The sequence below is a fragment of the Podarcis raffonei genome, chromosome 3 (genome assembly GCF_027172205.1).
Source record: "Podarcis raffonei isolate rPodRaf1 chromosome 3, rPodRaf1.pri, whole genome shotgun sequence".
NCBI classification, from domain to species: domain Eukaryota; kingdom Metazoa; phylum Chordata; class Lepidosauria; order Squamata; family Lacertidae; genus Podarcis; species Podarcis raffonei.
In genome coordinates, this window is record NC_070604.1 from 41,733,900 (window position 1) to 41,758,591 (window position 24,692).

General features: G+C 42.1%; 1 protein-coding gene across 1 annotated transcript in view; it reads left to right on the forward strand.

Annotated features, from left to right (window-relative positions):
• Nucleotides 1-19,573: 19,573 nt before the first annotated feature.
• Nucleotides 19,574-24,692, forward strand: part of MEI4 (meiotic double-stranded break formation protein 4) — a 43,153-nt gene continuing 38,034 nt past the window's right edge. The window contains 5 exon segments of the mRNA XM_053384010.1: nt 19,574-19,827; nt 21,859-21,887; nt 22,962-23,068; nt 23,070-23,105; nt 23,481-23,553. Coding sequence (XP_053239985.1) covers nt 19,574-19,827; nt 21,859-21,887; nt 22,962-23,068; nt 23,070-23,105; nt 23,481-23,553 — 499 coding nt within the window.

The window sequence follows — 24,692 nt, forward strand, 5'->3', positions numbered from 1 at the left end:
TTACCAAATAGACAGAGTAAGCACCGGCCTATGGGCCCACGCCTCCTAGGGGCCCTGCGACAACAGATAAAAATATTAATTTCATCTTGAAAGAAAATTAAAAAGGGATCAGGAAATAATTTGGGGGGAGGGAAGATGTCAACTGCCTAGTGGCCTCCACAGGTTTAGAACCCATCAAAGGTTTGAAAAGGACAGTAGAGAATGTTACACAAAGAGACAACAGATCAAGGAGCCATGTTCAAACTGATCTATAGGGGCGGGGAAATAAAACTACATTTTAAGTAATCTATCTCTGAATGGTTTTAATGACTCTAATGTATTGCACTTTGGACAATAAGGCCACTGAGATGGACTGGCTGAGCTGAGGCAATGGATGAAGAAGTTTTGGTGACTCTCTCTTTAAAAACAGAAATATTGCATTTTGTTCTCCTGAAGTAAAGCTGTGTGCAGGGGTAGGAAACCACTGGCCCTGCATGGGTCCAAATTTGCCCCACAAACTATGCCCACCCACTCTGCACATAGAGCAAATAGGCAAATATTTCTTTCTTCACCAGCTTCAGCTGAAACTGGTGATGAAAGGATGTTTCTCTGCAAGCATGGTTCAAGCCACACCCACAAAGGAAGATTCTTACTTTGGGTCAGCTGATGTCATTGCGACACCAGGCCAATAGGCAGTCCTGCCAGGCAGTCAAAATGGCCCATGTGGTGGAGGAAGCCAGGAGTTGGCCCACCAGTCAAATCCTGCCCCCCACTTCCATGCTACAGGCTCATAAATGTACTTGCTGCATTAACACTGAAATCCAATGTACACTTGATGTACATAAAGATAGTGGGACTTGGAATTCTGAGCAGAGATATATGAACTCAGCCTGTATGTCTTTTTATATCTTTATGCCTTGCATTTGCATTCTTTTCCAGTCAGAAGCAAAATAAACTAATAATAACTCAAGGAAGCCCGGCATTACCAGACATACTGCTGCGCTGACCTTTTTGCACTATGCAGAATATGAGCCATGTCAGCTAAACTTTGTTAAGAGGAAATTGGCAAGATCTGCAGTGTGTGTGCATCTAGGTGGCTTATCAGTAGTTTAACAGAGATGCTGGTATCTAATTGTGTGGAATAATGGAGATTATTGTTTCAAACTCCTAAACTGCTCATTATACAAAATGATTTTCTTGGTTCCTTTGAATTCGTCTTTTATGTTCCTCGCTAAGTGAATGCAAGTAAAACTGTAGCCTTGAAATGTGACATAGCTCTTGCATCCTTGAAAGAGCAAAATGGAATGGTCCCTTAGGGTCCAATGAGCCATCAGATCAAATAATAACTGGATATGATTGTCAGAGCCTCATGCAAGTAAATGAGTATTAATAGCCAACAGAAAAGAGAAGTGTCGTTTTTTTGAGGCAGATGTGCAGGAGGAGTCCGGTAGCTGTTAACAATTAGTATCCTGTCTCGTTTCTGACACATGTTATGTTTCTGAAGGGTTCTGGGAAAATGTCTGGACAGCAAAATAATTCTACTGTGAGCTCTGCTCATTCTTTGGAATTTAAAAAATGGAATAATTGACTTGGGGCTGTTTCCAATGGGACCTTTGCACTAGAGCAAGAATGGGGAACCAGGGGCCTTCCAGATGTTGTTGGGACGCAGCTCCCTTCACTCCTAGCCAGCATGGTCAATAGCCAGGGAAAATGGGAACTGCAGTACCAGCACCTGAACGGCAATATTTTTCCAGTCTCTGAAGTTGGTTAGAGTGTGGTGCAGGTTCAATCCCCGTATGGGTCAGGTGCATATTCCTGCATTGTAGCAGGTTGGATTAGATGATCCTTAGGGCTCCTTCCAACTCTACAGTTCTATGATCTATGCTTTCACAAGGTGGGAAGCCACACACATACCATGGCAGCTGCCCCAAGACTTTGGGGGACAGTTGTGATATATGGCATGAAGCCCCGCAGTTGTCACGGGAAACTGATGCAAGACTGGGTGCTTCCGCATGCAGGCATGCTTTCTGCTACTATAAAGCAACAATTGGTGGGTGTGGGTGTGTGAGTGTGTGAACAAACCTTAATTCCTATAATGTGGGCTTTAAGTGGTTTGCAGAAAGTCTGGTCTGGTGTGCTGTACTATTACTAAACATCTGGTACTACAAGCTTGGAAAGCTGAGTCCTCATAGACTCTTGACTAGAAGTGGATCTTAATTTTTTGTCAGCTATAGCTTTATATTGCTGTTTGTGATCTTCCCTGTTTAGTGAATTTTTTTTAATGACTGATGTTTTAATGTATTTTAAATCTCCTGTTGGAAGCCACCCAGAGTGGCTGGGGACACCCAGCCAGATGGGCCAGGTATAAGTAATAAATAATAATAATAATAATAATAATAATAATAATAATTATTATTATTATTATTATTATTATCTCAATCACATATTCCGGGGACTGAATTGGGTACGCATTCCCATTTACAGTACCTCCACTGTTGGTCTGGGATGTGGAGAACACATGACTTTAGCTACAATCCATATGCATCCTGTACTTTCTCATGAAATGCTGTGTTTTGATAGCTTTCTCCACAAACCAGCTCCGATCCAATCTGAGAAAAAGAATTACGTAGCTGCATTTCAAGCTGGTAATGTATACACAGCCCTACTTAAAGATGCAAAGTTTCAACTATCTGTTACATTCAAGCCTGGTATCTCTTGTAAAATTGGGTTGTTTTTGTTTGTTTGGAACAGTTTCTAAAGACCGCATTCCCCCTGGCCTTCGGCACAAAAGGTTAACAGAAGTGCTTATGCAGTCTATTGAAACAAGTTAATAACATTTGCAGTTCATAGTGTGTCACAAGCAGTAGCTACAGTGTGATTGAAATGTCTCTCTCTCTCTCTCTCTCTCTCTCTCTCTCTCTCTCTCTCTCTCTCTCTTATCAGATTCTGTTTTCTGGCATTTATAGCTTTTTCTTCCAGAATATGCTACTTCATATATACACAATTTTCTCATTTATCATCTGCCCAGTTAAGAACGTTTTTGTGGGAGTGAGTGGAAATAAAATCTGCTCAGCTGTGAACATATATAAATACAGGTGTGGAAAGGATGTTTTTAACCAGCTAAAATATGTTTCACGTACGTTCTTTAAAAGCAAAATCCCATGTGCTTTATCTTGACATAGAACTGGTTCCTCTGGTTGTTTGCCTTTGTCTCATTTTAATAAATGTGATTTCTGTGCGAATATAAAAATTGGGGGCGGGGGAGGAGAGTTGGCCTTGTATTGCAAAGATATTCCCTAACAAAGTGTGAACCTGGTAAAATGTGGTGTAAGCTCCACAGCTCTCTTCTCCACCTTAATAGTCTGTGGAGAAAGAGCAATTTACCAGAACTTGGGTAAATAAAGGTTCTAAAACAAGCAGCCTAGACAAGTAGAGTAGCTCTATGCTGCAGATGGACCTGCCCCAACGCCTGGAAGATAATGGAGAGGAAAGTGGGAACAGGAAGAGAGCCTGAGCACAAACCCTTCTCTCCCCAGTGTTAATCACGTGGGGAAAGGAACATCTGAATAGGGCTCCCTCTGGCCGTACTCAGACAAGCCAGTGTGGTGTAGTGGTTAAGAGCGGTAGACTCATAATCTGGGGAACCGGGTTCGCGTCTCTGCTCCTCCACATGCAGCTGCTGGGTGACCTTGAGCCAGTCACACTTCTTTGAAGTCTCTCAGCCCCACTCACCTCACAGAGTGTTTGTTGAGGGGGAGGAAGGGAAAGGAGAATGTTAGCCGCTTTGAGACTCCTTAGGGTAGTGATAAAGCGGGATATCAAATCCAAACTCTTCTTCTTCTTCTTTGTGCAGGAAAAGCACACACATATTTGACTGCTGCGCATATCTAGACATTTGAAGTTCCTACAGCATGCACTTCAGGAACATAGATGACTAATTTTCAGCAGCCCTCAAAACTGCAGTGTGCATTTCTTGGAAGATGCAATTCATCCTGCAGGAAGTGCTGTTGTTACAGCCATCTGTTACAGCCTGTTAAGTGCAATGTGAGCAATGGCTAGTGCAATGTGAGCAATCTCTCTCTCTCTCTCTCTCTCTCTCTCTCTCTCTCTCTCTCTCTCTCTGTTGAAAGAGTACTCATTGTTTATAGCCCTGCTTACCACTGTCTGTATTGTAAGCTGCTGCTGTGTGGTTTCCATTAGTTGGGTGCTTTTCCTCTTCTGTGTTGCGGCACACAACCCTACACACATCACTATTCTTACTCAGAAAACTTATTTATTATCTTCTGCCATAACATTTTATTTATTTATTTATTTATTTATTTATTTATTTATTACTACTTACTTATATCCCACCCATCTGTCCAGGCCTCCCCAGCCATTCTGGGAGGCTACCAACAGAACATTAAAAACACGATCAAACATCAAACTTGCCTTCCGAGGTCTTCTAAAAGTCAGATAGTTGCTTATTTTCTTGACATCTAATGGGAGGGCATTCCACAGGGCGGGCACCACTACCGAGAAGGCCCTCTGCCTAGTTCCCTGTAGCCTCACTTCTTGCAGTGAGGGAACTGCCAGAAGGACCTCAGAGCTGGACTTAAGTGTCCAGGCTGAACAATGGGGATGGAGACGCTCTGTCAGGTATACAGGACTGAGGCCGTTTATATGTAGAACACACACACACACACACACAGAGAGAGAGAGAGAGAGAGAGAGAGAGAGAGCGCAGAAGACTTGCCACACACTAGCTGATCTCTGGCTTATAGTGTAATTGAATTGTGTTACTGTTTATAAATATTTTAAGACTGCAACCTGATGTACAAATACTGAGGAGTAAGCTTCCTTGAATACAGTGGGACTACTTTCAAGTAGAGTGGCATAAGATTATACTGATATACTGATGCTATCTGGGCAGAGAGGCAACTTCTATAAATGAATACTATTTCCTCATATATATCTATATATATATAAAATTTTTGGAGAGAAAATTATTTTTTTCAAATCTGGCTGAGTGCTTTGCTCTTAGATTAGTGGCAAGTGCTATGTCCCATATTCTCTCAGACATTTTAACTAGAATTCAACTGAGTGGAAAGCTGTAGCCTTATCTGGATATTCTGAAAAGTTGCCAGAGAAACATTTCATTATTCCATGAGCATTCTAGTTCAACACATCCATTTAGAATTGCAAATTGAGATCAAAGGAGCTTGCGTGTATTTCAACTGTATTTCTGTCATCGTAATTATCAACATAACAAGGCACAGACAGTTACAAATTCATTATAATCTACTACGCAGTATGTACTGAAGAACAATTAATCAAAATGTTTATCTTTCATTAAAAAGAGAGCAGTAATTTCAGCGAGCAAAATAATATATTGGGTGAGATGGCAGCAATTCTCTCATATAAGCAGTTGTCAAGAGTTCTTTTTACATACAATCCCAGAGTAAGAGGAATGAGGAAACTTTGGCTGTCCAACTGTTGTTGGACTCCAACTCCCATCAGCCCCAGCCAGCATGGTTTATAGTCAGGGATGATGGGAGTCAGAGTTCAACAGCATCTGAAAGGCTACACGTTCACCATCCCTGATATATAACATGCACAGCATATACCAATCACTTTTCCAGAAATACCAGCTCTTTTCTTTATTCTGCTCCAACATCACTAGGCAAATTATTTTTCGCTCTAAAACACGCACCTGACCATAACACGCACATAGCTTTTAGAGGAGGAAAACAAGAAAAAAATATTCTAAACAAAATAGTGATGTATGATTTTTGTGGTTCATGCTGTAGCCACAGACATGTGATCTGACAGTGAGTTTGGAGTAGCCCAATGCAAAAATCCTGAGGATCCATGTGGATCCATGCTTTGTAACCACGTTTTTGCACCACTGTGGCCCCAGGCAACAGTGGGTGCGTGATTTTTTTGGTGCAAGATGTAGCCATGGACATGCTATGTGATCTGACGGTGAATTTGGGGTGACCCAGTGCAAAAATCCTGAGGATCCATGTGGATCCATGCTTTGTAGCCACGTTTTAAGTGGGGAGGAAAGGAAAAGCACTCAAGGGACAAGGAGCACGCATGGGGTGTGTGGAGAAGGATGCTGCTAATAATGCAGGAGAGGGGTTTAAGGGGAGAAGGAACACGCGTGGGGTGTGTGGAGAAGGATGCTGCTAATAATGAAGAAGAGGGGTATAAGGGGAGAAGACTCCTCTTCTCTCCCACTTTGCTCCTTTAAAGCAAGCAGGCTTAGCGAGCTGAAAAACTTTGCTGCTATTTAGCGAGCTGAGTGGGGAGGAGAGAGGGACAGAGAGCCTGCTTGCTTTAAAGGAACCAACCGGCGAGGAGCTGCTTACACTCGTGTAACCGGCTCCTCTCCCGCTTTGCTCCTTTAAAGAAGCAGGCTCTCTGTCCCTCTCTCCTCCCCACTCAGCGGCTCTTCTCCCGCTTTGCTGTTTCAAAGCGAGCCACGGAGGAGGGAAGGAAGGGGAACCATGGATCCTCTGCTCACGACTGCAGCAGATCCCCCCCGCCATCCGTAGGCATTCGCTCCATAACACGCACAGACATTTCCCCTTACTTTCTAGGAGGAAAAAAGTGAGTGGTGCAAAAAATACGGTAAATTTTATGGTGCAAAAAATATGGTAAATAGTGCTCCCTCAGAGCATCGCTTCCCGCTGACCATGAGTGATTTTGTCGTCTCTTCTCTCAGCCAACGAATGAGTCCATAATCTCCCAAGGGAGACCATTCCAATGTTCAACAGCTCTCACCATCAGAAAGGTCTTCCTGATGTTTAGCCGGAATCTCCTTTTTCATAATTTGAATCCATTGGTTCAAGTCCTACAGCCAGTGTGGTGTAGTGGTTAAGAGCAGTGGACTCGTATTCTGCTGAACTGGGTTCGCTTCCCCTCTCCTCCACATGCAGCTGCTGGGTGACCTTGGACTAGTCACACTTCTCTGAAGTCTCTCAGCCCCACTCACCTCACAGAGTGTTTGTTGAGGGGGAGGAAGGGAAAGGAGAATGTTAGCTGCTTTGAGACTCCTTCAGGCAGTGATAAAGTGGGATATCAAATCCAAACTCCTCCTCTTCTTCTTCTACAGGAGAAAACAAGCTTGTACCATCTTCCATGTGACAGCCCTTAAGATATTTGAAGACTCCAAAGCATGCTAAAATGATCAGCTATAGCAAAGACAACCAGTGACGAAAATGAAAATAACAGCTGGTGGGTTTTGGGGGAGAAGAGGAATAAACAGGGCAAAAAAAAGCTCAAACTGATATACTAACAAGATGTTGCTTTACCTACTTTAATAGGAATTAAGTTGGTTTGAGTATTTAGGTGGATTATTTTATCTGTGTAAGTCCCTGGTAGTAATGATGCTTTTCTTGTTATTACTAGTTTAAAAGCTGCTGCTATTAGCAAGAGGTACTGTTGCTGTTCACTGATTCCAGATTCTTTTAAAGTTAAATATCCTTACGAGACAATGATGGAGAGACTGACTTTTCTGGTTGGCAAATGAGGACAAGGGAGGATTGGTTTAATTATTCTCAATCCCTAGTCGCATAAAACACCTCAGGTTTATGGCCTTGTTAATTACAGCCTTGTAATTGCTGAACTACAGAACAAATGTCCTTGTTTATTTCTTGCTTTGGTTACCCTTCCCTCTTTGCTGAGCCCCCCCTCCAAATATCTGGGACCACTGCTGCTTTCTCCCTATAAAGCCATAAAGTCCCTGGTTCCAAGGAAGCAACACCAGTGAACTAACTGCCTTCGCTTATCTTCCTCCCCTGCAGCTGGAGCACAAAGTTCCTGCCACTATTTCTCAGGGACTTAGTAACTGAACAGAGCAGTAGTGGTGGTGACCCATTCAAAAAGGCAACAATAGCAATATATTGATATGGCAGTCCTTGCACAGCAAGGCAGCACTCATCTCCTGAGCTGCTGCGATCCTCCCTCCTGTAGACATAAAGGCCTGCAGCACTATAAAATAAATTTATTTATGGGGGTGGGGGCAAAGAAAGACAGAAGAGTGTATTTCAGGGTTTGTGTGAGAGAGAATTTTATCCCAGACACTGGATTTCAGAAAAAAGAAATATCAGTATATTTCACAGTAAGACTCCCATCCTAAATGTATTTTCTCTGAAATAAGTCCTATGGATTTTTTATTATTTAAGAGCTAACTTTTAAGTAATCATGTTTAGGATTGAAGCTTTATTTTATTTTCCCCCTTTCTGATTCAGTTATAATTGCCAGGTGTTGGCAGACGCGTATGTTCTCTGAATAGGATTTGCACATTTTCCCCTTCCCACCCTGCGTTACTACTGATCATGCATGCAGCCCTGAGAACATGCTTGGAGGCCCTCTTACACTACAAATCCCGTTATATCCCAACAGATTGTCAGGACCAAAATTCCCACTGCATAACATACATTTGCATAACACACATTTTTTTCTCACCCAAAATTGCTCAAAATAGCTCACAAAAATCTCTAATAACCACTGAGCCTCTTGGGCTTGCCGATCAGAAGGTTGGCGATTTGAATCCCCATGACAGGGTGAGCTCCCGCTGCTCTGTCCCAGCTCCTGCCAACCTAGCAGTTTGAAAGCATGCTAGTGCAAGTAAATAAATAGGTACCACTGTGGCAGGAAAGTAAACGGCATTTCTGTGCGCTCTGGTTTCTGCCACAGTGTTCTGTTGCGCCTTAAGTGGTTTAGTCATGCTAGCCACATGACCTAGAAAGCTGTCTGTGGACAAACACCAGCTCCCTTGGCCTGGAAGCGAGATGAGCGCTGCAACCCCATAGTCACCATTGACTGCACTTAACCGCCCAGGGGTCCTTTACCTTTTTACCTTTTACCTAATGGAATATCTTAGCTTCTATTTTCATTGTGAGCTCTATGTTGAACTTTGATGTGGTATCATAATTGTTCCTGGCAAAATTCCTGGAAGCGCGTTTGCATAAAAAGAGGTATTAGCCAGGCAGCATTTATGCTTGTGTCTTAAATCACTGAAACAGATGTGGTGGGTAATCTGTTCATTGTAAATACATCTGTGGGGTGTAATTTCTTTCTGGAAAAAGAGGCTCTTCAATTTTCTTGGTTCTTAGATGATGCTGTGTGGTAGGAGGTGCTTAATTGGCAATGCCGGTCAGATTTTAATCCATCCTGATTGTAGAGCTGCCCCACTGATGCTGTTATTTATTATGGAGAAAAATAGTGTTGTGTTACATGCCCCAATTAAACCAATTTTATTGGAATTCTTTTTGCATTATTCTAATTGCGTCACTCTACAGTCCCATTTGAAAAATGTGCCTATTACTGCTGCATACTGCATGCCACTTTAATTATAAATGATGGGTCAATTTCTTGGTAACTGTTGTGCAGGACAGCAAGAGAGCACAACCTGTAAGCAATTTGTCATCTTCCTGTGCTACTTTAATTGACAAGACAGTTAGGACAGAAATCATTTCACGGCTGTATCTGGAATGTTATTGGTCAAATTTTCCATTATTTGCACCGTGGGGGCGCTTCAAGTTTTCATTTGTATCCACAGAAAACGAAGGCTGAACAATGAACTAACTGAATAATCGTTATCACTTTGGCTGAAGCTAGATGATATTGGGACAGTTTGGACACTGAACTAAGTGGCATTTATATGTCAAGTACTAAAACAACTGATGTGTTGTCACACTTGGGAGCATCTTGGCTCCTTCAAACGGCAGCCAATGAGGATGACGAAATTCACCATCAATTCTGCTACATCACAACTTTTAGTTTACTAGCAACTACCAGAGAGAGATAGAAGCAGCTAGTTTCAGCCTCATTGTACACCACTGGTTTTAGAAGCGAAGGCATCAGTTTGTAAGGCTTGACCCACAAAAGCAACTAATAAATAACTTTGATGAATGAATGAATAAAATTATCTGCAGTGTATAATCTCATCCTGATTGTTGGTTTGCGGTCATAGTCTTCTGAACAGGATCAAAAGCTTCCATTTGATTTCCCTATTTAAAGGTCAATTATTTGCCATATATGTTTTTGGGAAGGCTTTGGAATGAAATAAAGAACAAAGAGGCCTTTGATTAGAACGCTTTAAAAACCACCTGTGTTTATTCTATTTAAATGGTGCTATCCAGCTTTTTAATACTAACCATGTATACCTAGAATTAAATCCTGCAGAATTCAGTGTATCAAGATGATGATGATGATGATATTATTTATACCCCACCCAGGACTGGGCTCAGGGCGGCTAGCATCAATAGATTAAAATACAGCTTAAAATCAAATCTGGAGCAGAATAATGTTCCAGGATATAAACCTGGGCTTCCCAAATGTCTGAGTTTATTGCTACCCTCCAATGAGCTTATAAAGACATCACTGACCCCAACCCAAATAATTAGGAATATATATGAAAAAGTCAAGAAATATTAGTAAATAATTAATATTTATTAATCATCAATCACCATTACTACGCAACATAAAGCATAAAAAAGAAATAAAAAGAAGTGAAAATAATAACTATGCTATAATAAATACATAGGTTCTTCATTGGCAAAGGAGGTGCACTCTGTATATGCCCATGTACTTAATTTCTGAGGCTCATAGTTCCTGATTATTGTACCTTGCAAACTTCTAGGCCCATTTTTGTCCTCTTTTGACAAGGTTTTTATTTACCCTCTGGCACAGTCCCATTGACCCCAGAGATTCAATATCAATGTCTCTAGGAATCCCTGGTGTAGTCTGATGATGCAGCAAACTTGCTAAAAGTAAGTGGGGCTGGTCAGTCCCTGGAAGAGAATGCTCCTGGGAACTATGTATCTGCAGATGAGTGGAAGTTGAGACATAAATATTATTAATACCTAACCAAACAACTCCTCCAAAAATAAGTAGAAAACAATACATTGGCAAAGTAAAATGTATCTGTTCGCAACAAGAAATCTCTAGCATTTAGGTCAGCATAGGCAAACTTGGTCCTCCAGATGTTTTGGGACTACATCTCCCATCATCCCTGACCCACTGGTCCTGTTAGCCAGGGATGATGGGAATTGTAGTCCCAAAACATCTGGAGGGCCGAGTTTGCCTATGCCTGATTTAGGTTGTATTCCTATACACGCTTACCTGGGAGTAAGGCTCATGGAACTCAGTGAAACCTGCTGCTGAGTAGATAAAGCATAAGAGAAATGTGCTCCAAGAAATAAACAGGCCTACCAGGAAAGGGGTGGTCAAGTCATGCAGAAATAACAGATTGATTCCCCCCACCACTGCCTCCCATGGCCAACTGAAATGAAAACTGAAAAGTCTGATTTTCACTTGCATCAGAAGTACAAAAGGGCTTTTCACACATAAGGGTTCTGAAAGGCTATGGGAGGAGGAGAAAACGTGACCTGGAAATGCGCCAGTAGATCGGGTTTGACAGAGGGAGAAAAAACCTGCCTTTGCGTGCTGTAGTGATGGCCAAACTTGGCCCTCCAGCTGTTTTTGGACTACAACTCCCATCATCCCTAGCTAACAGGACCAGTGGTCAGGGAATTGTAGTCCCAAATTGTAGTCCCAAAACAGCTGGAGGGCCAAGTTTGGCCACCACTGGCTTACTGCTACACAACCCTTTCCATCCATTTGACTGAATGCTGGCCAATGGTGGCGCTGCCTGCCATTGGGAAGAGGAATTGTTGTTCACCGTTCCACCTTAAAACTCAGCAAGAAGTTCATATTGCAAAGTTAGATAAAGTAATTGTTGTTGTTTAGTCGTTTAGTTGTGTCCGACTCTTCGTGACCCCATGGACCAGAGCACCCCAGGCACTCCTGTCTTCCACTGCCTCCCGCAGTTTGGTCAAACTCATGCTGGTAGCTTCAAGAACACTATCCAACCATCTTGTCCTCTGTTGTCCCCTTCTCCTTGTGCCCTCCATCTTTCCCAACATCAGGGTCTTTTCCAGGGAGTCTTCTCTTCTCATGAGGTGGCCAAAGTATTGGAGTCTCAGCTTCAGGATCTGTCCTTCCAGTGAGCACTCAGGGCTGATTTCCTTAAGAATGGATAGGTTTGGTCTTCTTGCAGTCCATGGGACTCTCAAGAGTCTCCTCCAGCACCATAATTGAAAAGCATCAATTTGAAGATCAGCCTTCTTTATGGTCCAGCTCTCACTTCCATACATTACTACTGGGAAAACCATAGCTTTAACTATACAGACCTTTGTTGGCAAGGTGATGTCTCTGCTTTTTAAGATGCTTTTTAAGATAAAGTAATTAGAGGCAGTTAAAAGGGGAAGAATTCTGGAAACCAGGGAAGGAGTGGGAGGAAGTCCTGGGGTTAAGAGAACCCCATAAAGGTATTGATATGAACATGGCTTTGTGAAAATAAGTGTAAATGTCAGTGTGTATATGTATGTGTTTAAAAAAATATGTTTTCTTTTTGAAAATTTGAAAAAAAAATCAAAAGCAAAGTAACTTCTCTCTTACACTTTCATGCACATGCACACGAATATACATTTGTAACAACATCTAAACATATAAGTAAATTAAATGAGCTAAAAAGAGTGGTATATTTTTCCTGGGTTGAGTTGCAGCTACTCCAGGTGATCCCTGAAATGGCAAAAGCACACATGAATGCTGATAGCCATCTACAGGTACCATAGCAGGGAGCTGTGTTTAACTCAGGGTGGCAATATGGCTAGTCTGAATACGTGTCTGTCTCTTTCTTTCCTAGCACTGGAGAGATGACAGATTTTAACTGGGGAGGGATGGGGGGAGAGTGCAGACAAGCACAATCCCTGTGTAATTCAGTTATTGCTTTCTGTTTAGCCCAGAATCTGGTTACTGGGGCTGTATGTGGTTTATTGAATAGTTAAAAGGCCATTTAATAGCCGGACTGGGGAAAGTGTGTCCCTTCAGCTCAACAACTTGAGTGATCTTTTCCTTCTCCGTTAGTATAGCCTGTAGCTAAGCTCAACAGTACAGAGGAGAGAAGAAGGGCAAGCGAGATGAACACCCATGATCATCTCTGTTGATTTGCCTTTGAGGTAAACGCAGCGTTGAGCCCTGGGGACTCCACATGTATCTTGCTCAGTAAAGATCCAAAGTAAACCTTTAATAATAGAAGAAAGCTGGTTATCTGGGCAGGGTTTGAGATGGGGAGCAGGGATCAAAGCCAGGAAGGAAAGTTGAGAAGGCAGAGAGTGGGGAATTGAATGGAGCAGGGGTGATGATTCCCACTAAAGGAGGAGCAATTCTTTTATGTGGCTGAACTAAAAAATACGTTTTTTGTTGCCTTGGGTAGCTCATGTGCCAGAGTTAGTCATTTGGGCTGATTAACTGCATTGCACATTTTGTCATCTCAGCACTAGAAACAAGAGGAAATGTTGAGGAAATGGGAACTCGGGAGTAATTATTACAAAGCAGTGAAAGCACTACCCCTGCGCACGATTCTTCTTTAAATTCAGCAAGAATCAATCTGTGGGATGTGATTGAATCTGCATTTCAAATCCTAACCTTAGATTTCACCCCATTTTTCTTCAGCTTCAGAAACTCTGTCATAATACCTAGCACTGGAAGGGTTTGAGAAGTTTCCCCCCTAAGATGTTTTAATTTGAAATCTCTGAAAGTGCCTTGCATCACAAAAGCTGAGGTGGGTAGTTTGAGAATTGTTCTCCTATATTTTGAAGCCGGAGCATAAGAAATGATCATCTCCTAGAAGATGCACCTTTTATGAATATATGCAGGAGGGTGCAAGTTGGAAAGATGTGTCATTCAGCTGTCATTAGGCCTGTCAAGTTTCTTGTGCTTCATTCAGTGGCCCTGTAGATTCCTCACAGCTGTTCCCACAGCGGTAACACTGTAATGTCACCAACCTTCACAGTTAAGAGACATTGTGTGCCAGCCGAATGGCATGTACAGTGGAATCCTACATTGTTAATTTGTCTGCTCCTGAGCTCAGTGGGACTTACTCCTACTGTGTATAGGATTGCAGCTGCCAGTCATTGCATGACTTAACATATAGTTCAGGTAATATGTAATTTAAAAAGATATATTTCTGCGCATAGTTTAATGGACAGAGCTATTCATTTTTATTTTTTATATAGTGCTATTAGTGTCCGCTGTGTTTTAAAGAGTGCTGGTCCTGAAGAGTTTCGAATCTGAAATTCAGCACTGGAAATGGCAGAAGAGGACAGCAATGTGGAGGCAGCGAGAAAGAGACTATGCAAAATTTTCCATTTCCTGTACTTAGTTAGGCTGCTTCCACACTGAGCATTTATTGTGGAATAGTTATACTTTGTTCACTTACATTTTATGAGAGAACAGCCGAGTGTTGTGAACTAAATTTCTTCCTCTCCTATTTTCCCTGTTCAGCTTTAGTTTTCTTTTACAGCTCATTAAAAACTCCAATTTCTTCTTTTTAATAGCAGTGCAGCTTCACCACTTGCAGATGGCCTATCATTCAGCTGTTTTGGCTAGTTATGATCCGTATTGTGTATTCTAGCCATTTCCTTCTCTAGGATCTATCTCTCTTGTCTAGGACTCATCTTCCCTTTCTAAACAGCATTGCCCTTAATGCCATTTTTTAAAATCCACCCCCTAAAGTGCAGGAAGGATGGGGGATCATGAATGTGAACGTTGAAATTCCTCAGGACCACGTTCTGGGAGTTTTCCAACCCCACCTTCATGATCATATCCATAAGTAAGCTCAAGGAGGGAGAAATTTGGGCAGTAGGATGGGCAGAACCACAGCAGAATCCGCACGCTGTCTCTTTGGCCCATTGCCAGGTGCAAAACCCTTGTTCCTAGTCCCTAGCCCAACTAGCAAGGAAAGTGGAATTCCTGGAAGGCTAGGACACCCCACACCTTGGTCCTTCTGTCCATGCTGAGAAGCCTGAAGGACAGAGGTGAGTAAACCCAACCAGCTTATCTACTGAACTCATTGTGGATTATTATGGACAGACCAATGGTACCATCAGATACCATTGATTCATCGAGCTCAGTGCTGTGAGTTGTGATCGGCAGCAGCTCTCCAAGACTCAGATACAGTGGTACCTCAGGTTACATACGCTTCAGGTTACAGACTCCGCTAACCCAGAAATAGTGCTTCAGGTTAAGAACTTTGCTTCAGGATGAGAACAGAAATCGTGCTACGGTGGCAGCAGGAGGCCCCATTAGCTAAAGTGATACCTCAGGTTAAGAACAGTTTCAGGTTAAGAACAGACCTCTGGAACGAATTAAGTACTTAACCCGAGGTACCACTGTAAAGGCTTTTCCAGGAGCTACATGAGATCCTTATACTGAAGATGCCTGAGATGAATCCTGGGAGGGCTTTTCTTCATGCAGAGTATGTTGTCTGCCACAGACTATTTAGAACAAAATGTATTTATTTTTTACAATTGCATATTCCTAATTTGCTTTATAAAAAGCACTTTTGTACTTTTAAAGAAAAAGCTGAGCTGATGTTCCTTTTCACCTGCAAACTGTCCCTGAGTGGAAAATGACGATGGGGAGGGGCAATCATAGCTTTGTATGGAAACTGGGTATTCCCCATTAAATGTTACAGGGGCCTGTGCAATTAAATGTTCTAGTGTTGCAACCGAGAGCAAATACTGAAGTCCGTGTTACAGACAGCTCACTTGTCATTCATATTTTCATCTGGTTGGAGCAAATACCTCTTCTGAGATGCTTTGCTCCTTGAAATGCTATGCTTCCTGAGTTTGTTGATTTCATAAAGAAATGTCAGTGACTCTGAACTGGTGCTCCAATTTCTCTTGCTAACAAATGTTAGCAGTGGAGCTGTATATTATTTCTTTTCTCTGTATCGAATAAGCTTGCTTGGACAAACTGCGCGTCATGCTTGAATCAGTTATGTGATGCTTGTGCAATATAGCCTTTCCTCCCCCCAGTTGATGTGCAAGAAGGGTTTCAAGTAATTTATTTAAGTGTATTTAAAGGAAGTGGGTGTTGTGGAGTACCATAAGGCTTTACGTTCAGCTCTGCAAGCTGTAGAGCAGTGACTTTTATCAGGAAATCACCGGCTGAAAAGTTAAATTGGTTGCAGCAATAAATGGCAGTACAGTCCTGAGCACTGGGATAACTCCTGAGAATATGCTTCGAATTGCAACTTTAATTGAAATTACCTATCTAAACACGATTACACAAAAGTAAAAGCCACTAGATGGAATTCAGTGTTTCACTATGACAAATCTGCCACCTGTGTAAGCATTTCACCTTGCCAAGCAGAACAACCCCCCTCCTATCCCCACCCCACCACATTCTGGGGGTTCTCCTGACCCACCTCTCAGCCGATTTCAGGGGGTGGGGTAGAAAGAGGGGGGAAGCCCCATTGTGCAAGTGGAAGTCCTTCCACAGGGCTTCTGCTGGCCAGGCTCGTTAGGTGAATCCCACCAACTGACTTCAATGCGAATTTTACTCCCACAAAGGTTCCCATAAGATTGCTGCTAAAGTGTATTACTGCTGCAATGGCATCCTTGGAACCATTTTTTTAAAAAGAAGTTCTTTGATTGGGTGCAGGGAAGCTTCTCTTTTCTTTTACTATGTTTTATTTGTTCTGAGGCATGAAAGTGTTTCTGCACAAACATCCTTTGCTTGTTTTGGGTGATGTTATGGAGCATCTCTCCTTTTCTCTTTGTATGAAATGGGTATTTTGTTGTGCCCATAGTGGTTTCTTAAATGTTCAATTGTGCACACAGGCCCCAAAAGGTTGGGAACCCCTATTCTAAAATATGGGGAAATAGTTTATTAAAAACAGTTTGCTGTAGCTCCACCACCTTACTGTACCCATTAATTTTCTTTTCACCATTTCAGTTTACCAATATCAAAGCCTGCATCTCCTATCCCCTACTCCCAGACAGTTCTCCTCTGTCAGCATGTGGTGTTAATCAAAGCCACCTCCAATATTTGCCACTGAAGTTGTGTTGTGTGAGACTTTTCAAATGATTGCCCTTTAGTGTAGCAAATGTGCAATGAGAATCAGATTCTTAAATTGCTCCAAAGGGTGAGAGGGTATTGACCAGGCAGGGCTAAAATATGTTTGTAAATACAGTGGTACCTCAGGTTACATACGCTTCAGGTTACAGACTCGGCTAACCCAGAAATAGTGCTTCAGGTTAAGAACTTTGCTTCAGGATGAGAACAGAAATCGTGCTCCAGCAGCGTGGCGGCAGCAGGAGGCCCCATTAGCTAAAGTGGTGCTTCAGGTTAAGAACGGATCTCCGGAACGATTTAAGTACTTAACCTGAGGTACCACTGTACATATTTGTAATGCATTCACTGGTCTTCTGCTGGTGTATTTCAGCTTAATTGAAGAGGATACCATGACTACCAATACCAGATTGAACTCTAGTAACATGCGTCTAAGACCACAGGACTCTGATTCCTGGAATTTCACTCTGGACTGGTAGCTATACTCTTCTCTTAAATTAAAAGGCTATGTTGTAGGGACAGCTGGGAGAGGATACAGGAAATCCAAAAATAAAATTAGACTAGGTAAAAAAATAAAGAATAAATGCCCCCCCCAGTTTATTTAACTCTCTGATGCTATGTGTAGATGTGGAGTCTGTAGCTGAAATGAAATTTTATTTTTTTATTGATATGTTAACAAGAAAAAACAGAAGAAAGTGGTCTTTAACATACAAATCCATATTTACATATATATTACTGATACTATCAACAAAAATGATAACAATATTAAAGGTTAGAGAAAAAGAAAATGTGTTCAATATATTGCACACATTCAAAACACACACAGCCAAGCAGGTAAGAGCAGTAAGTTTAGTTATTCTACAAATAGCTAAATTTCTTTTTTAATGAACCTAACCACAGTCCTCATTCCCAGCTGCATGTAGACTGGATGTCACATATTTCAAGGAGGACTTGCAAAAATGCAGGTGCGGCTGTGTTTTCTGATTCTTTAGGAGCTCTGCCGGCAAAGCTCAAAAGTCCCATGCAAAAACTTGGCAAACTGCCCTGCAGGAAAGGACCTTGAGCCTGGGAATGTGTGAGCAATTTTGATGCAAGGTCCCTATGCCGGATGGGCACTGGAAGATTTCGCCCTTAACTCCTTGACTGGTGCAACAATAGACTAAAATATATTGCAGGAAAGCAGTAAATGAAAACTGACAACTACTTCCATTTCCCTTCTAAAATGAATGGTAGGTGAAACGAAATATTGAACAGGAGACGACATGAATAAATCTCTTCTTGGAAAATGTAGCCTGTTTATCAATGTGTAGCACTGGATAGATCATGCTGCTCTTCATGATAGTATTTTTAAGGGAAACAAAGCAAAAGTACAGCAGTTGATTTCCGGGACTGCAGAATTGGTGGTTTCCAAACTTTTTGTTACCATAACCCACAAGTGTAGATATAATTTTGTATTGATCCAAAGTCACTGTCTTGAGCTGTATTATGATTAGTGCCCTTGATGAGCTGGGACTTTGACTAAACTCTTTAGCCCCCTACACAAACTAGTAAGTAATGCAACTCTTTGCATGCCTTGTCCCATTGAGTGGAATGGTGCTAACTCTGAGATAAGTAGACAGAAGGTTGCAGCTTTAGGATTTTCATGTACGCATCTTATTTCCCTTTTAACCCACCTTTCCATTCTATTCCTCCTCTCCCTCTTGCTTGATAGCCGAAAATTGTGGGCTACCAGAGAAGCCAAGTTCTGCCCAACATTGGCGGCAAGGCTAACCACTGTGAGGTCCAGAAAGCCCCAGACTCTCAAGATTGGGGGGCTCAGTCCCATCCCAACAGACTTTGATGGTGCTGAAGACCCCTCAGCCCTATGGAGTTGTCACCATGTGTGCTACTTATTCAGTGACCAGCCTCCTTCCCTCACTTCTCTCAAACTTAATTGATGAATAAAGGGGTGATGTCCACAAGATAACTGAGACTCCAACCAGACATTCTGGGAATTGCCCTATGAAAATGCAAATGGTGTGTATTGGAGGGGTGGAGGAATATTGGGATGTTGATGTCATGTGTCATGCGACGGTTGGCACCCCTCTCCATTCTTTCTCAGAAGTTGGTGCCTCTGAGCACATTCTTACCACCATACATATTTCTAGTGTCACAATCCATGGACTCAGACACAAGCCCAGAACTCTCTAACAACACATCCATTTAATTCAATGGATGGAATTCAACTGAGTTTTATTCATAAATTAACAAACATGACTAAGTTAGTTCCATTGATTTCAATGACTCTACTCTGTTTAAGCTCTACTTTGTTTAAGTAAAACAAACTTACTCTTTTTTATAAACTTTTATTATTTTATTATTTTTGAAATAGCATCTATAGCTTCACCAAAGCAAGGCTTCCACCTGCTAGCAAATATTTATTATCCTGTGATACACACAATTGCTTTCAAACTGTCAGACTACATTTTATTTTTGACACTGTATTGATGCTACTTATAAATGTTTCGTTCCTCTTGCTGCTGGAGATTGCACTCATTGATTGATCTAAGCCTTGCCCAGGCTAGGAAAACTGATCTGCTTCTGGATTATTTCCTTTAAATGAATAAAACACAGGAAATAACTTTTTTATTAGGGTGAAGCACCCTAATATGGCTTTGCTTTTGTTGTTGTTATTACAGAAATGAAAGATAAAGATGTGATGCGGTACTTGAAAACCTCACAGTTGGTGCTGGCTTTAGAGATTATTCACTCAAAGCCAGCAGATAAAAGCAGCAAAGAATAATATGCAGAGCGCATGTCCAAAATAGTATCTGGACAGGATTCCAAGCAGAAGTCAAGAGTTGAAGCTGTAGAAGCTGAAGGTATTCATTTGAGGCAGCAGCTCTTCTTAAGCAAACTTTTTTTCCTGGATGCTGTTTGGAAAATAGTAAATTGGTAATTTCCATTTTGAATGAACTCTGGACATCATGTCTTGCTTAACTGAATAATTTTCAAACATAAAACGTATTTTATGTTTTCATTTTCATTTTTCACCTGCAAATTTTCTCTTAATAGAGGGATAGGTAGCTAGAGGGGTATGTTTGTGTGCGGATGTAATTGGCATTTAATGCCACTGGCTGTGGTACCCAAGTCTTTCTGTAACCTACTCCATCTCCATAAGGTTGGACTATGGACATCTCTGATCTATTAAGTCAACTATAGCCTGTCTTCCCATGCTAAGCCACTAAGCAAAGGATGGAACAGCCGTCTCTCTTGCCAGGAAATTCATGGAAGATAAGTTGCTACTAATAGCTTCCCATACCTCCGTATGGGAAGCAGCATGCCTCTGAATACCAGGTGCTGGGGATCACAAGGCTATTCCTTTCAAGCTTCTCATTTACTTGCGCTAATCAGGACAATTTCTTCCTCAGGTGCCAAACCTTTGCCCTTCCTCCATTGCATCAAGGTGCCTAGAATGTGTACGGAAGGGTCAGTGTTTAACACATTATATTCCCAGAGAATCTTTATTTTTATGCAGTTGCGATGGTTAGTGAGTTGCTTCTGAAACCACACTGTCACCGAGGCATAGCCTACAAAATCACATCCTGTTTGAAGTGCAATCCAGTTTTCAAAGCGTTTTTGCCACTTTTGCTTTTCATCCATTGTGCTGCATTTCTTGAGTATTCCTTTTACTTCAGAACACCTTTTAAGTTATTAATTCAGTCAGATCAAAGTGAAAAGAAAAGGACCTTTTCTTGCATGTTTGCCTTCATTACTTCTACAGCTAAGAATTGTAGCAAGCCTAATTTCTTGAAACTTTCAGCTTTTATATTGAAGTTATTTTTTATTTTTTTAAGATATATGTTGCATCCTCTGTTTACCAAGTGGCAACTTCCTTCACTGTGCACATAACTTGCCAGCAATGGATTGCTCTTGCTTCCTGCCTTTTGCCCCCCAGGATCATATGTTCTTGCAAACACATGTGTTGCATGTCGAGGTCCCCAGGCCACCCCAAAACTCACACTTCACACAGAATTTTTGTTTAAGGTTTTTGGCATAATTTTGGCCACAACTTTACAGTGGTGCCCCGCAAGACGAATCCCTCGCAAGATGAAAAACCCGCTAGACGAAAGGGTTTTCCGTTTTTCGATGCGCTTCGCAAGACGAATTTCCCTATGGGCTTGCTTCGCAAGACGAAAACGTCTTGCGAGTCTTGCGATTTTTTCCGCTCCCCCCCTTTTTCTAAGCCGCTAAGCCACTAATAGCCTTTTAGCCGCTAAGCCTTTAATAGCCGCTAAGCCGCTAAACCGCTAATAGCACTAATCCGCTAAGCCGCTAATAGGGTTGCTTCGCAAGACGAAAAAACCGCTAGACGAAGAGACTCGCGGAACGGATTATTTTCGTCTTGCGAGGCACCACTGTATTAAAATACAAAAAATGTGAGTGGTGAAGCCTGGAAACGTTGCCTTATGAGGAACGGCTAAGGGAGCTGGGCATGTTTAGCCTGGAGAAGAGGAGGCTAAGGGGTGATATGATAGCCATGTTCAAATATATAAAAGGATGTCACATAGAGGAGGGAGAAAGGTTGTTTTCTGCTGCTCCAGAGAAGCGGACACGGAGCAATGGTTCCAAACTACAAGAAAGAAGATTCCACCTAAACATTAGGAAGAACTTCCTGACAGTAAGAGCTGTTCGACAGTGGAATTTGCTGCCAAGGAGTGTGGTGGAGTCTCCTTCTTTGGAGGTCTTTAAGCAGAGGCTTGACAACCACATGTCAGGAGTGCTCTGATGGTGTTTCCTGCTGGGCAGGGGGTTGGACTCGATGGCCCTTGTGGTCTCTTCCAACTCTATGATTCTATGATTCTATGGTTGCTTAGGCATTGGTTGCGACTATCTGCCCCCCAGTGGGGGACAGACTGACATTTCACTTTTTTGTTCGGTTTGTTACTTTATTTGCATTGTTACCCTTCCTTTCCTCTAACATAGGGAGGAAAGTGTAACCCCATCAAGAGCAGGTAATCTCCCACCCAGCTGGTCTAGGGAACCACCCACTAACAGTGCCTCAGTCTTATCTGGATTGAGCTTCAGTTTGTTGGCTGTCATCCAGTCTGGGTATAGGGTGGTATATAAATTCAATAAATAAATATATATATATATATATTTGCAAAATCTCAAAATGAAATTCACCAAAATCTACACTTCCGACATGGGCTGCCATATGTCTGGATTTCCCTGGACATTCCAGCGAATTCTGCTCAGATGCTGTTTACGAGGACCAAATGCCGGTTATGTCCAGGAAATTCCAGACGTATGGCAACCCTAACTCCAACTCCCATCAACCCCAGTGAGCATGGTCAAAGATCAGAGAAGAAGGCAGTTGTTTCCCAGAAACATCTCAAGGCCCACAGATTCACCACCAGGAGCCATTCTAAGGAGCTCAAAGTTGCATACAGTATATGGATTGTATTCCTCACATCAATGGCTATTTGAGCATCATAACAGCCAAAAGAGATATCCTGGGCTGAGATAGTAACTAGCTCAATGCTCAAAGTCACCCAAATGAGCTCCATGACTAGGCAGAGATTTGAACCTGGGTATCACCATTCTACCTTCACTGTTGGAGGCAGTATGTCTCTGTATGTCAGCTGCTGGAGGTCACCAGTGGGGTGGGTGCTCTTTCACTCAGCTCCTGCTTTCAGGATTCCCATAGGCATCTGGTCAGCCATGGTGAGAACAGGAGAATGAACTGGATGGGCCTTTGGCTTGATCCAGCAGGAGTCTTCTTGAGGTTTTATGTTCATTTGCAAGACTGACTCTGCTCCTACTGCAACACAGTGGCTCACTGTGTGTTTTAGGGATTCCAACTTCCATAGGTGATGCTCTGCTACCTACCCATATGGAGCTGTGCTTAGGCCATTTTGATGATTCTGGATACAATACCTCAAATAGGTATATAGCTGATACACTAGAAACCTTACCTACCTTCAGCAGAGGCTATGTTTCTGCATGGCCAATATTGACTTGCCATAACAAGCAAGTCCTTGGTTTCTCATGTGCAGTTCCCACAACCTTTCCTTGAACTGGCATAGGCTGGAGGTCTGAGAACAGACTTGGAAAAAAATGTGGAAGGAATTCCTCCACAATATCTGACTCTATCTCTAAATTGCTCAGTGACCTGGTTGCTTCATATAGTTCTTCCAGAACTCAACTTTTCACATCTTATGACTCAGGCAGTTTGAGTCAGAACAAAGTGATTAAGTGACACAGATGTAGTTGGACAGATTTTGGGACAGTGTCTCAAGAATCTGGAAGTCTCTCTGGAAAGACTTGTAGCCACTGTTTTGAACAGCAACCATCTCAACAGAGTGAGTAAAATGCCCCCCCCCCGCCCTTTACATATTCATGGAATTACTGTTTGTGGCAAGGCAAGCATTTGGAGTGGCTGGGAACTGGGAACAAGGCATGGTGTGGTGCTTCTGTTGCAGCCCTTTGGTGAGAGAGGGCTGCTAATTTGCCAGGCTGCATTCCAGGGCATATTCTGGTTGACTGCACAAGGGACTCTACGGCAAGTTTGGTCTTCTATCCCTTTCCCCACCCTCTCTTTCTAGCCCCAGACCCTTCAGGGAGCTCCATTAATGAGTGACCCTGTAATGGAGCTCCTGCAGGGGCAAAATGCATACCGTACTGGGGATTGCCAGCAGTCATGGGACATCATAGTGCTGTGTGACAGGAATGAAGCCAGCGTGTGCAGGTTTTGATCTTGTGGAGGTTAACTTGCATAATTGAGAAGTGCTAATGACACGTCTCAGAGTTCCTAGTGTGCTCATTGGTAGCTGTCTGTGAAAATTACAAGCCATCTAATGAGCACGCTGACAATCTGGGTGCTCAACAAGACTATTAGCATCAGTTATGGCATGATCTGAAAATTGCTCAAAGAGCATATTATGCATGAGTTGTAAGATTAGCTCATGCCAGATATTTTACCCCATAGGAGAGTTGAGCCCTTCCACGCCAGCTCAAGGGTTAGAAATATAAATGCAGGTAGCTTCAGCTTTTGAGTTACATATGCTGAGAATTTTAAGGAACTTCAGCATTTGAAAATACTTTTGCCGTTTTGAAATACTGTAGTGGCAGTCTATGAAACACTGTAAGAGGCTTCCTCAGGCTTTCATTATAGCGTAACAAGGAAAATTCTTTCAGAAGTCTTCATTACCCCTTTAAATTTGTGTGTGTTTCCACTGAACACCTGTTAAAAAAGATTTAAGAGTCATGGCTTAGGTAGTAGTTGCATTTTTATTTTATTTTTTGGGAAACCAATTAAATGGATGTCACTAAGACCGTTTTGAAACTTTGAAAGAGAATGTTGTAGTACCAAATGAGTTATACTTTGAGAATAACTGTGGGTGTCAGTTAATGTAGTAATTCTAAGTCTAGTTTCATCTTCATTTTACTGAGGCAAACAGGTGCTCTGTTCCGAGATACTGAAGATGCACAACTGGAGAGGCAGCAGGAGTTGAAAAGAGATTCATCTGTTTTGATTCACTCCTATGGCAATTTTCCATTTCTCAGAAAAATGTCCCAGTCACTTTTTTATTATTGTTTCTTTCCTTAAATCTTTGCTTGTAAAAGTATATCTCTGTTTTGGTTATCTATGTCTGGAGTGGTGATATTTAGCAGACGCAAATGAGAGGTTCACCATATCGTGCCGTTGGATTAAAAGTCTGTGACAAAAAATATCTCAACCTTTTCTAGACAGTAAGTCACAGTAATAGGACAATTGCTATCTAAAGCTAGGCATATGCATTGATTTTTATTTTTAT